This window comes from Podarcis liolepis (assembly GCF_965112155.1).
Source record: "Podarcis liolepis genome assembly, chromosome: 6".
Taxonomy (NCBI): Eukaryota; Metazoa; Chordata; class Lepidosauria; order Squamata; family Lacertidae; genus Podarcis; species Podarcis liolepis.
Genome location: NC_139559.1, coordinates 57,470,679 through 57,484,317, shown reverse-complemented (window position 1 = coordinate 57,484,317; position 13,639 = coordinate 57,470,679). Strand labels below are relative to the sequence as shown.

General features: G+C 43.1%; 1 protein-coding gene across 4 annotated transcripts in view; it reads left to right on the top strand.

Annotated features, from left to right (window-relative positions):
• The window catches only part of CDCP2 (CUB domain containing protein 2), a 34,318-nt gene that overhangs the window by 11,802 nt on the left and 8,877 nt on the right, over positions 1-13,639 (top strand). Inside the window, exons 1-4 of one of the 4 annotated variants that reach the window (XM_083510105.1) lie at positions 1,776-2,577; positions 4,591-4,938; positions 8,148-8,486; positions 10,730-11,083. In XM_083510105.1, coding sequence (XP_083366231.1) covers positions 2,502-2,577; positions 4,591-4,938; positions 8,148-8,486; positions 10,730-11,083 — 1,117 coding nt within the window. In that variant the 5' untranslated portion in view covers positions 1,776-2,501. Of the gene's footprint in view, positions 1-1,775; positions 2,583-3,693; positions 4,939-8,147; positions 8,487-10,729; positions 11,084-13,639 lie in introns of those variants that run through there. The other 3 variants (XM_083510106.1, XM_083510107.1, XM_083510104.1) reach the window with 3 other exon arrangements.

The window sequence follows — 13,639 nt, the reverse complement described above, 5'->3', positions numbered from 1 at the left end:
TAATAATATCTTTATTGTCATTGCCCCCTCTCGGGGACAACGAAATTACTTGGCTGCTCCATCCACCCAGGTAGGGCACTCCACACAAAATCAAATCAACTATAAAAACACTAATTAAAACAATACAGTATAAAACAGCAAGGAAGATTAGATGACTTTCAAAGTCCAGGCTTCCCATTCAGGGCCGAGATCGCTCTGGGGAAGAAGCTGTTCTTAAGATGGCTTGTTCTTGTCTTCATCGTCCTGTATCTCCGTCCCTTGAATCTTACCCTAAGTCTTGAATGAACACTGTATTAATCATGGTACAGTAAATGCAACAATACATTTGGGATAGAGGAAAACAGTAAATGTTACAGGTTAACACTCACGGCAAAAGACTGAGGTCTCCATCTTAGCTAAAGCTAGTTGTGTTTAAGTACAATTGAAATCAATGGGATTTAAATTAACCACTAACATGTAATTGAGGCTTAAGCATAAACTAAATTTAGTTAGCTCAATTAGGGTCTGATTATCTAAAAATCCTTATGCCTACACAGTGAGTCTACACTCCTTCTTCTAGATAGTTTCTTTTAAAATGCTCCCAACTTACAGTTAATTAAAGAAGAGAAGGCTGTCAAACCGAAACATTTCCTTGGTAGTGCCTCTTAAAGATGGTGTGAGCACTTTGGAAAAGTAGATGTTAAATATTGATCAGTGCTGCATGTATTTCACATGAGTCCTTCCAGCATGTACAAACAGGTTGCTGTCACTCTACCAGCTATTTATTTTGACTTCAATGTTGATTTATCCCGCTCTCCATAAATCCAGAGGTAAATAAGACTCGTATTTAATTTTATTTTTCACAACAGAGGAGGCAGAGAGAAAGACAGAAGGAAATAGTTTTAATTCCACCTTCTTTGTTCAAAATGTAAGCCTGCTAGTCAAAAGTTACATTCCTTCTCACCAGTATACAGTAGTACCTCGGGTTACATATGCTTCAGGTTACAGACGCCACTAACCCAGAAATAGTACCTCGGGTTAAGAACTTTACTTCAGGATGAGAACAGAAATCATGCAGCGGCGGTGCAGCAGCAGCAGGAGGCCCCATTAGCTAAAGTGGTGCTTCAGGTTAAGAACAGTTTCAGGTTAATAACGGACCTCTAGAACGAATTAAGTACGTAACCAGAGGTACTACTGTAAAACTTGCCCAGTGGTCTTACTGCCATGTTCCCCTTTCTAAGCTTAAATTTCAGACAATAGGCATAAATTCCTGAGAGTTTAAGGTAGTGCCAGTGGGGAACCAATAGTAATGGGGTAAGGACATTGATGACATTATTCACATTTAGTGTTTAAAGCCCTAAACAACTTTGGCCCCAAACTTCATGTAGGCCCACCTGGTTGTTAAGATCTCAGAGGGGAGCCCCTTCTGCCTTATTAGATGTATGGGGTGGTGGCAATGTGGGAGAGGGCATTCTCTGTGGCAATCCCACTGTGGCATCTACACAATGCAGTTTTTGGATAATGCTGAAGACACACCTCTTTGACACCTGAGGCAGCTTAGGTCCAAGTCATCTGAAAGACCATATTCTCCAATGCGAATTTGCTTGGGTTTTGAGATCTTTAAGGAAAGCTCTTCTCTCAGTCCCACCATCCTCATAGGCACACTTGGTGTGGACACCAGAGAAGGCCTTCTCGGTGGCTGCTCCCAGACTCTGAAACTCCCTCCCTACAGAGAAGCTAGACTGACTAGCTTTTGTTGCACTATAGTACCACTGCGAACATGACAATAACGCAATAACACTGTGGAAGCATCACAGAACAATGAACAAAGTGGAATGATGTGTGGATGATCCCACTACTAATGCACAATTATTGTGTCAATGAGATGCTGCAGAATATATCTGCGAAAACAAACATGCCCACCAGTCTGAAGAGACCCTTTAAAGGGTTGTGATATGCAGTTCACCATCCAAACAGTAATTAGGGAACTAAAAAGCACCTCAATCCTTTAGTATGGTTCAGCTCATCAAAATCTAAAAATCTGTCCCATATTTCTCTTTCTTTTATCAGCTACTGGCTTTGTACAGCAGGCCCCATATTTTAAAATCAAGCTAATTCCCCAGATACATTTCCATGTAAAATCTGAAATTCCTAATTTGGTTCCCTATCTTGCGTGGTGAACTAAATTATTTTCACGAGCCCTTCAGGGCATATTGTCAGCACTGACTTACTGCAGTTATGCACCATATCCCAACCATTAACATCACTTCCAAATATAGTGTATTGACAAGGTACCTGGTACAGTGTAAATCCTAGGGACATTTGATCCAGATCGTTAAAACCGAGTGAAGGAAGCAAAGAACAGATCAGGTTACTAATTCAAACAAGCAATGAATTATTCATTCCATTATTAATTCGACAGGCCTCCAGCTATTTTTTCCCTCTCAGATAGGCTGCATTGAGTATACTTCTGCTGTTTTCTGGCACTGGGTCCATTTGTCTCTTCATAGCTGTGTCAAAGGATGCAGCAGATGCTTCTCCAACACCTTGTGACAATAACTTTCTTGTGCGCAGCGAATGGGATAAACGCCAAGAAAGGTAAGGTAAGGCATTTGGGGGGCTGTGTTCTGGGCCCATTTGCAAAATCGTGCATCTTTTTTAAATGGACTGCCTTTGCTTTGCTTCCCATGATCATGTAGGGTGCTAACTCTAGAACATTAGTTGTCATGGTGCACTTGCAATGTGCTGTGTATTGATGGTGCTTCTTTTACAAATCTTTCCGTAATCTGCTCCCTGTATACACTGCATATTTTTTTAAGCTAGGACTTCCTTGTATCCATACCTCAATCAGATGCATACATGGATCTCTTGTACGTAGGATGCCCATAACTCATGTAATGGAGGCAGCGGGTCCAAGTGGGCAAAGGAAGTGTGGGTTCAAGCTTCCTCCACTGGAATTAACATAGAACTGTATACATCTCTGAACTCTTGCATCCACAAGTATTTTCTGGATCAGGTTGACAGGGTGGAAGCTTCAAGTCACCCAATAGTCCTACTGAGAAGAATGGGTCTGCTGCAGCAGTGTATGTGCTTTGAGAACAACAACAGAGGGCAAAGATTAGCTGATTTCAATAGAGCTGTTTTTGTGTGCTTAGAACCATGTTTATAGCGGTGTGCTAGAACAGTATTTCTCATTCTTTCTTTTCAATTTTCACTGTAGGCATATAAACAGGTTTAGGGTAACTAGCAGGCCCAGTTGAGTAGGGTTAAAGTTCTTAGTGAGAAGCTGAAATTGTGTGAAGAAAGACAGGGTGACTAATACTTTCCAATGGATTCTATTTCTAAATTCTATGGACCTGCAGCTGCATTTGAGAAGAAGATACTCAGTTTTGAAGTAGACCTTCCTCCTCCTTACCACTTAATTTCAGATTTTAAAACAATGCTATTGTCAATTTAGGTACGCTTCCCCCAATCTTGACCAAAGTTTTTGTTTTCTTCCATTCAACTCCATAGCTCTCTGCAGCTATGATCTTCACGACACGCCCAGATTCCCTCCAAAATGAGCTGGGCAACAGAACCTTGCTAGATATGCTGCATATTCCAGTGAAAGATAATATGAAATTATTCATTCTCTTAGATTTATGCAGGAATGAGATGCTTTCCACTGTGTATAACCGTGGTCTAACTCTAAACCACAGAGCCTCTTGGGCTTGCCAATCAGAAGGTTGGCGGTTCGAATCCCCGCAATAGGGGGAGCTCCCGTTGTTCAGTCTCAGCTCCTGCCAACCTAGCAGTTCAAAAGCACACCAAAGTGCAAGTAGATAAATAGGTACCGCTCCGGCAGGAAGGTAAACAGAGTTTCTGTGCGCTGTGTGCCAGAAGCTCCTTAGTCATGCTGGCCACATGACCTGGAAGCTGTCTGCGGACAAACACCAGCTCCCTCAGCCTATAGAGCAAGATGAGTGCCACAACCGCAGAGTTGTCCATGACTGGACCTAACGGTCAGGGGTACCTTTACCTTTAAACTTTATGTGGTAAAGGAATGTATACGATGCTGGCTTATATTATCTATCTATCTACTAGCTGTAGATCTTGCCCTGTGGTCTATTATAGTGTCTGATAACAATGCATTACACACTGATTGTAAAAGGTTAGGAAGGACAGAGGATTTCTTTGCCTGTGGCAGTTATTTAGATTTTATTTGAGTCTGCCTAGTCTCAGAAATTCTTGAGCGGATTACAGTTCATGTAAAGCATGTAAAATAACCAACTAATATTAGCAAAGTGGGCAATAATACTACATTGTAGTGCGTTGAATCACTATCTGGACACACATCAAACTGTTCACAAGATTGGTTCAATATGTCTTAATTGACTTCAACAAGCAAAGATGGTCAAATGAATGCTCCTTGGGTAAGCAGGAGAAAGGCATTAGGGAGAACAGCATTGTGCAGAAGAAGAAAAGACAAAGCCACATTCAGAAATAAATTTTGGAGTTTGGGGGTGGGGACTTACACCGCTATATATTTCTTCAAGTTGTTGCTTATAGATCCAGTAAGCTACAGTGGCTGCTTAGTCAAAGTTGACCTTCAAATGTTTATGTTTTCTCTAGGCATCAAATGTGGTGGTGTCCTCTCAGCGCCACATGGCAACGTCTCAAGCCCGAATTTCCCTGGACTCTACCCGTATGATACAGATTGCATGTGGCTCATTGTGGTAACAGAAGGATCCTCTGTTCTGCTCACCTTTCATCACTTTGACCTGGAATACCATGACAACTGTGAATTTGACTACCTCATGATTTACAACGGGATCTCGGAAGACCAAGGCAACCTCCTAGGAAAATTCTGTGGCACAAGTTTTCCTCCACCATTTACCTCATCTTGGAACATCATGACTGTAATATTCCACTCGGATAACCATGTGGCCAGCCAGGGATTCTCTGCAGTTTACCAAAAAGGTTAGAATGGGATTCAGTTGCAGCTTCTCTACAAAAGAGAGAATTGTTTATTTATTCGAACTATTTCTATGGACGTCTTTCTTGCAACCTTCACAAAGTGATATACAAAAAATACATCAACATTACATTAAAACGTATTTACAGAAAAGAAATGTCAGTCAACATTAGGCAAGACCATGTATATGTCATGCTGTGTTGTACATCAGGGGACACAGCACCACCTTACAGATTCAGAGCCTCTTAGGAGGAATAAGCCTTTACAAGAGTGGAGCTCTAGGGAAAATTCAGCAGCAAGTACAATGTCTAAGCTGGCCAATAGAGCTGAAGCTACTCATTAAGGCACAAGGCAAATCTGTGATTATAAAGACAGGCGGGGGTCAATACCACTTTAGGCAATCAAAACAAACAACGTGAGAGCTAGTGAAGGAAAAGAACAGGTAAAACAGAGGAGAAAAGAGGAGTCAAAAGTGAAGTAGCAAGCAAACAACGATTGGGAAGTGTAATAGGCCTATAAAGAACAAACACAGTGTGCCTTACTGTACAAACAGAGTCAGCAAGCATGAAGAGCCAGATATAGAGGAGAAAACATGCCTCGTCGTGTAGAGCGGTGAGAGAGTGAAGCAAGGCAAGAAACTGGCTAATATACTGAGAGGGTACTTGAGCTCAGAGAGCAAAAATAAAAGTGCACAGGCTGCAGGGGGAAGGTGGTGGCTGCCAGGGACACAAGTTCTTTTCTGGGACCTACCCCAGAGAACTTCTGAGGTCTGTAGATGCTCAGGTCTCAAAGTTTCATTCTGGTGCAGAAGAAAAGAGGTGTGCAGCATCAGTTCCTGTGACTGGCAGGCATTACAAAGTCTCTGTGTTGACCTGGCCTGCCTGGTATACATATTTAGGAGCCTAGATTTCTACCTTGGTGTAGTCAACGGAGCAGTGCATCGACCTGGCTGTATCTCCAGTTTCTCCAGCTCAGGCAACTGTCCTTGCAGACCTTGAAAGTGCACCTTGCATGTCTGGACTTGGTGTGACTGAGTTGGTCTATATGAGAGTGAGTGACTAGACCAACGTCATTCAGCTTCATGGCTGAGTGGGGAACTTAGTGTGGTTCTCTGCAGACAGAATCCAATATATTACACTGCAGTGGTATACCACACTTCCCCAATCAGTTACTACCAGGTGCAGGTGAGGCTAACTGAAGAAGGGCAGTTTAAAATTTAGTTTAAATTTTGCTTATCAATTATCTTTAGATACAGATTTCCAGAGCATTTAGAAATCCTTGCTTAGACTTCCTTTAAAAGCTCTTACATTTCCCTTTTCATATTAAACTGTAATCAAGCTACAGGATGGGTCTATAAAAGTGGCATCATGGAGCAACTGAGATTTATTATGCTTACTCCTGGTGATTTCAAGAAAATAATGTGCAGAGATTGCAAGTAGAAATGTATTTTCTTCTCAAGGGTTTTTCCTGAACAGCCACAGAAGGATTCAGGAGTAGTAACATTGGATTCTTTCCGTCTCAGGGGCCTGCACTGGCAGGAAAGGGTTTGCAAACTTAATTCTGCTCTCTCTTTACAGTTTTATTGCTTCTTGGCGTAATTGGAAGCAGAAATTGACCTCACAATGGGAACTTAGGCTGTGATTTGCAAACCAGTTCCAACTTAGAAAACCCTGTTGGTTTCAGTAAGGCTACCCCAGAGTAAGCAGTTTCAAAACAGCAACCTATGTCAGCAAGCACAAAGTGCCTGTGGCTTTTGTTAATAGTGTTTTGTTTTGTAAAATGATGGTGAATGACCACCATTCAAAGCAATGTTTCTCAAACTTCATGGAGTCATGAGGCCTCCTCCTTTATATGTGTGAGATCTTCTAGGCCTCCCACAACCTGGAAACTCATTTGATCTGAGAAATCCAAGGGACCACCCACACTTACATCTTGTCCCATGCATTTTAGGTACAAGTCTGCACTTCAAAGTGCTGTGACCAAGTGCTTGTTCTTTTGCCCCAGTGCTTTCCACACAAAATCCTGCTCTTTAACGCCGAGTCAGAAGAAGCAGCAGTTTGAGACCTGTGCCTAGAAACATGGTGGAAAAGGAAGCCCGTACACCCCGTGCATGCTGATTCTTTTTCATCTCATTCTTCTCATTCATTTCATTTCATTCTTCAGTACCTACATACACACATATGCATTGGATCTAGTCTTCTCTACTAGCTCCAGACTGTCACTTTTGGAGGCTAAAAGGCAGATTCAGGTTGGACAATTACAGTTGTTTGGGGGGAGTCTTGCACAACAAACCCGCTTCCCCTAAAGATCAGATTTTTTTTCTGTAAGGAAAGTGAGGGGAAATGCACTGGGAAGTGTCGGTTGACACTTGCGTTGATACAATGTCATCTAACCCTTCTGCAATGAAACCAGAACTAATGCTCATTAAATAAACTTATCTAATCTCCCTGCAAACAAATCAACAGTGAAGATACAATGAAGGTAGTCTGGGAGCACTCACTGTGTCTCCTCTCACTGCATCACTTTCTCTCTCGTTTGAAATGGCAGGGCCTATAACCTTACTTCTCTCTTTGGAACCACTATCTGTCCTCATTTTCTATACTTTTCCAGTTTTCACGTGCCTTGTTTTGGTTCTTTTTATTGCTTTGAAAGATGGAGATCTGTATGACATAATTTATGTCCCTTTTCTGGGCAGGGGCGTAGGATGGGGGGGCGCGGGGGGGCAGTCTCCCCAGGTGTCATCCCTGAGGGGGTGACAAAATGGCACACCGTGGGGGGTGGCACTTACCACAGGGCCTGGCCTGCAGTGCACCTGAACCACTTGTCTCTCCTGGGAGTGGCACAGTGGCTGGGCCCCCGCACTACCTGAAACGGCAACGTGGGACTTGCTTCCGCCAGGCGGACTCCATGCGCGGATCGCCCCACCCCTCTGTGGGTGGCTCGCCCCGCACCTACCGCTCCAGATACCGGAGCAGCTAGCTACACCCCTGTTTCTGGGGCTGCATGCACACCATATATTTAAAACGCCGTTAAAGCACATGACTTCCCCCAAGGAATCCCGGGGACTTTCGTCTGTTAAGAGTGCTGGGAATTTTACCTCAGTGAGAGGTAAACTACACTTCCTAAGATGCTTTGAGGAAAGTCGTGTGATGTAAATGCAACTTGAATTGTAACCTCTCTCTCATTTTAATATGTTATGATTTCTTGCTTCCAGATGTTTGTGGGGGGGTGCTCACCGGCCTCTCAGGATCAATAACAAGCCCCGATTACCCCGAGAATTACCCCAACAATGCCGAATGCCATTGGGTCATCCAGGCAACTTCAAATTCTGTCATCAAACTGATTTTTGTGGACTTCCAGATGGAAAACAGTGAGCAGTGCAATTTTGATTATGTGGCCATCTTTGATGGGCCAACTATGGGGGATACACTCCTTGGTCACTTTTGTGGGCATGTGAAGCCTCCGGACATCTCTTCTGCACAGGAACTGCTGGTTGTGTTCAAATCAGACTTTAACATTGCAGGCAGAGGCTTCAAAGCATATTTCTTTTCAGGTATGGAAGACAATTTTACCTTTACCTTATGCCAATATCAAGTGAGCAGAGGCATGGAAAGTTTTGTGGAGTCTCTGTTAGCACAGGAAATCATCCTGGGGTCCTTCCAGACATGGAAATTTTAGCAGCACCTAAATATTGCTGGTTCTACTTTAAGCTGGAAGTGGAATGCCAACTCGGCTTCTAAGCTTCTGGAATCCAAATAACATTGTGTGAGCAAGAGGGAAGCCTCACTTAATTCGGCCCCAAATGTTTCAGGACATGATTATCATTGGGATTCTGGTATGGGCAAAAGGGCTAAATGCTTCCTCTTCCCTCACTCCAGCACCACTACACTGCAAAGAGGGGAAGAAAAAAATATGGATGCAGTATAGTGACAGTGCTCTTCAGAAAGGGAAAGGTTAAAGTGGCAGAGTTGATTTCTAGAGAGGAAAGACAGACCATAGAGAAGGAAATTGCTAGAGAAATGCAAGGAGGCCATAACTGGCTCCAAAACCGACTGAACAGCTGTGTGATAGGCCATTTGCACCATGGGAGATTCTGCAGCTATCCCACTGTTTGTTTGTTTTATAGTCAATTTCTGAGCTCTGGAAGCAAAATGGTAGCTGAACAGGGAAAATCTGGGAAGAGTCTGCTTTGTTCCTGACTTTTATGCAGATGCCTCTTAAGAGGAGAATGAACAAGTGCAGCTTTTCTCAGAAAATGCTTGGTGTGGAAGCAGCCTAGGGAAAAATGGGATATATCTTTCTCATTCCTCAAAAAACCTTAGCTTTTGTATAAATTGAGAGATGGATCCTGACCTCAGTAAGGCTAACAAACTAGCATTGCTTAAAACTGAAGTTAGTATTTCAGCCTTTGCAAATCTTAAACCTTTTATGATATGTTCCTAATCAATAGGATCCACCCTATGCTAAGTTTTGGCAATATTGCATCAGTTTCTAATGTTCATTTTGAAGATATGTTTGCTAGTTGAGATAGGTAGCCGTGTTGGTCTGCCATAGTCAAAAAATTCCTTCCAGTAGCACCTTAAAGACCAACTAAGTTAGTTCTTGGTATGAGCTTTCGTGTGCATGCACACTTCTTCAGATACGGTATCTGAAGAAATGTGCATGCACACGAAAGCTCATACCAAGAACTAACTTAGTTGGTCTTTAAGGTGCTACTGGAAGGAATTTTTTGCTTGTTGAGTATTTCTTCTGAATGCAATCCCACATCATGAAATCTGAGATTTACCACATCCTGGAGAACCTTGGTGTTTGACCAGCCTCCAGGATGTGGCAAATCTGAGATCTCACCACACTAATACATATTCAGAAGAAATGTTAACCACAGAAAATGATTAGTAAAAATCACATTGTGGCAACTTCACCACATTCAAAAGGAGCGTGAGAATTAAGGCATAGAACTAATCTACACATTTAAAAAAGGGCACAACCTGCAGGAGCTATGAAACATACAGGAGAGGGTTGCATGTTTTCTGCCTCACATTAAACACAAACATACAAAACTTTATTCCTAAGGAAAGCTAGCCTGTCAGGGAGAAAAGGTGTGCCTTGGTGTTCTCCCAGATGCACTACCTTTCTATGTACAGGGGTTTTCCCATCCTTATCTGTATTATGAAGTTTTTTAGCCCCAGGACAGCTTTACAATGTGCATTTTCCCAGAAGAGCTTGCCAGCTCTACATCAGACTTGGGGATTTTGCTATAGGGCTTGGACAAAGGTCTCCCATTGGACACATGGGCTAGGGAATATGCTGTTAGGTTATTCTATGTCAGTAGGTATATATCAAATGCACTAATGCATACATTTATATGGACACTTTATCCTGGTGGTCGTATGCATTTCTGTGTTCAGTACTTGTTTGTAGGATTGCATTGCAAAACTTGGAGAAGTGTGAATTTTGGAGGATGGCTACAGTTCAGTTCTTGTATTGTTTAAATGTGAACTGAATCCAATTTCTCCCCATCCCTAATCTATACATACACATCAGCATATGCAGATTTTATGCAAACCTCTTCTTTAGATGATGCATTTCCTCTTTAGGGTGATGAGCAAGTGGCTACCCTACAGCCAAGGGACGGGGGGAGGTTAAGAAGTTGAAATTGCATTTCCCATTGGGTTGGGGAGAGGGATGTGGGAGAGAGAGAAGTGTTTAGGAATGTCTTACACAGCACTACAAGAAATTAAAGTTCATTCTTTGGGCTGTCTGAATTGTATCACACTCTCTTTGTTCTGTAACCAGGTGCATGTCAGGAGGTGTACACAGCCGTCAAAGGAAATTTCTCCAGCCCTCAGTATCCCAACTATTACCCCAATAATATCAAGTGTCACTGGGCCATCCAGCTGCCCCCAGGATATCGAATCAAAGTCTTCTTCCTGGACTTGGATCTGGAGGGGCGGAACAGCCTGACAGATGGCTGTGATTATGACCATCTGGCTGCGTTTGATGGAGGCACCGAGAAGGCGTCTCTGCTGGGGAAGTGGTGTGGGAGAGAAATGCTGTCTCCTATTATATCCAGTAGAAACAAGCTGCTATTGGTCCTTCACACAGACAGGAACACAGCCAACCGAGGTTTCTCTGTTGCATACATCGGAGGTATGGCCCACCATCTGATCTCTTTCACCCAGCTTTTCTCTTGTGTGGAATATTTGCAGGGGGGGGGGGATGTTTATGAACAAGAGAATCCAGAACAAGCCTGAAGATAATAATTATGAGCCTGACACACAAATGATAAGTTTTCAGAAAGTACTTGCGTTTATGTGTTGGGAGAAAATACCAAAATTATTAATGCAGTGGCATACAAATTATATAAAATTTTGCGGGAAAGCTATGCAATCAGTGGTTTTCTGTTTTGCGTGCAGTTTCCCAAACTGTGTCATTATTAAATGCACATGGTCAGAAAGTATTTGGTAGTTCATACTTCGTTTCAGGAGAAATATGGGTGATTTTTCAACCCTTGCTTTGCTATTTCTTTACTCTAATATTTACTTATCACAGGTTGTATTTCTGTGATGAGCTTTGCAAGAGGCCAGTTGCATAACAGCTAAAATTGGAAGTCTTGTTTAAGTCATCTAGAGTGAAGTCATCCAAGATGGATTTTCTGCAGTATGCTTGCTCTGTCTTGTGTCCTATTGGTTTATATTGTGTAGGCTGAAATCTGGTAGGCTGGTATTAGTCAACACCTGGTCCAATCCTTGGCAGAATGGGTTGGACATTTTATTTTGAATATTCTCAGTTGTTTGGTTCTGTTCATTTTAGTGCTGCAAAGTGCACACTTCTTCACTTCTTCACTACAGTCAAATAAACAAAATGAGAGAAGCTTTAGAAGAATTGAGGTACTAGATCAGACCAGAGCTACCTTGACTCTTGGTACCAGCTAAGATATACAGGATAAAGAGGTCAGCTGCAAGGACAAAGATAAACACCTGTATGTATGTATGTATGTATGTATGTTTATTAGACCAACACTTCACCTTCTCAAATGACTTCGGGTGCTTCCAGACATGGACAATGTAGTAAGGGCCAACCCGATACATTTTGCCTCTGTAAGCAAAATGGCTAACAATGCCCCTGCCCCCATGACACATCCCTCCGCAAATCCAGGTCCCAATCCTGCCCACTCTCTGCTCTGGGTGTCATGCCTGTGCTGCTGCAAGCCCCGTCACTGCACCTGTACCCTCACCTGCGACTACGCCCATGCTGCTGCCACAACACAACAGTGCAGTACAAGCTGCAAAAATAATTGGGGATGCATAGATGGATGTGTACAGTGCTGAAAGGGAGGGTGCAGGATCTCAGACAAGAACTCCCAACAGTCATGATCAGGGGCTCCACATCCTGTGTCACCAGTAGCATAAACCCACTACACTGGGTTTTGATGTGCCATCTAGACAGTAATACCAGCCTGTTCAGCACCCAGTCAGCTGACCCCCCAACGACCAATCCCAGGATGCCATGTCCTATAAAGTTTTTGCCTCAGAGCTTGCTTGTCTTTGGCAGTCTGAATGGCTTCCCTCAGAAGTGAGCCTAAGCTCCTGCTCCCTTTCTCTGATTTTTCTCTTGGATATTGGGTTTGACTAAATGTATGCTTCTGTTTTGGACCTTGACTTCTGCCTGTTTTGGACAGGACACCTGCTTCTGGCTCACATGGGCTGACAACAAGCTCCATTGGGTCCCAGAATCTTATTGCCTGGAGCCTAACTTTTGCTGAAGTCATACATAATAAGCATCACTCCACACACACACACACACACACACACACACACACACACACACACCCTAAAGCTGGGCAGCAAACAGCAGTCTTGCTATTGACTAATAGTGTCTCAGGGATGTGTGAGGGATGATTTCTATCTTATTTCTGCATGGGACATTCCTTCCTGCATAGTACCAAAGACCAGCCTTGTATGTGTTTGCTGAACTGCACAGCAGGAACTGGTTTCTTTGTCCCAGGTCAGAGCCAGTGGTGTCAGTCTCCTGTGGTGGATATTAGGAAATGAACAGCAGTTAAGAGCTGCGCCTTCTATTTCACATTGCTGTTGTTAAGCTGGAAGTAGGGTTTTAAATTACCAACCTAATGTATTTGAGGATTTCTCAGTGAGCTTTGAAAAAATGAACTCAGGAGTGAAAAGGCGTGATGAACCTTCCCAAACACTAAACTGTATGCTGCCCAGAGTCACATCTACGATCACTGTGGTGGTGTCGATTATTACCTAGTTTCAAATCTGTGCTTTAGCTCATACTATTATTTTCTGCACAAAGATAATATTATTTTCTGTATGAAATACTGTGTACCAATAAAGCAAATGTTTCAGTTCGCTCAAAATTTTGAGCCTGTGGCCTTTACCACTGGTTATGTCTTATTCCCTGATTCACTTGGTAAAGTGCAACTTCATACTCAGGTTAGATTAGCTCTTTGAGGCTCTGCTTTCTGTTAAGCCCTGTCAGGGGCGAACGAAGGGGGGGGGCGGGCCGCCCCAGGTGCCATCGCGGACAAAATTATCAAGAACAATTACTGCCCTACCCTCCAAGAGGTGGTTTGGGACCTGGCGCTGGAAGCCTGCAGTCAAATATCTGGTCAGGCAATGCATATATGCCCATATGGGACTTCAGAATACAGGACATAGACTTCCCTTTAGACAGCGCTGTATC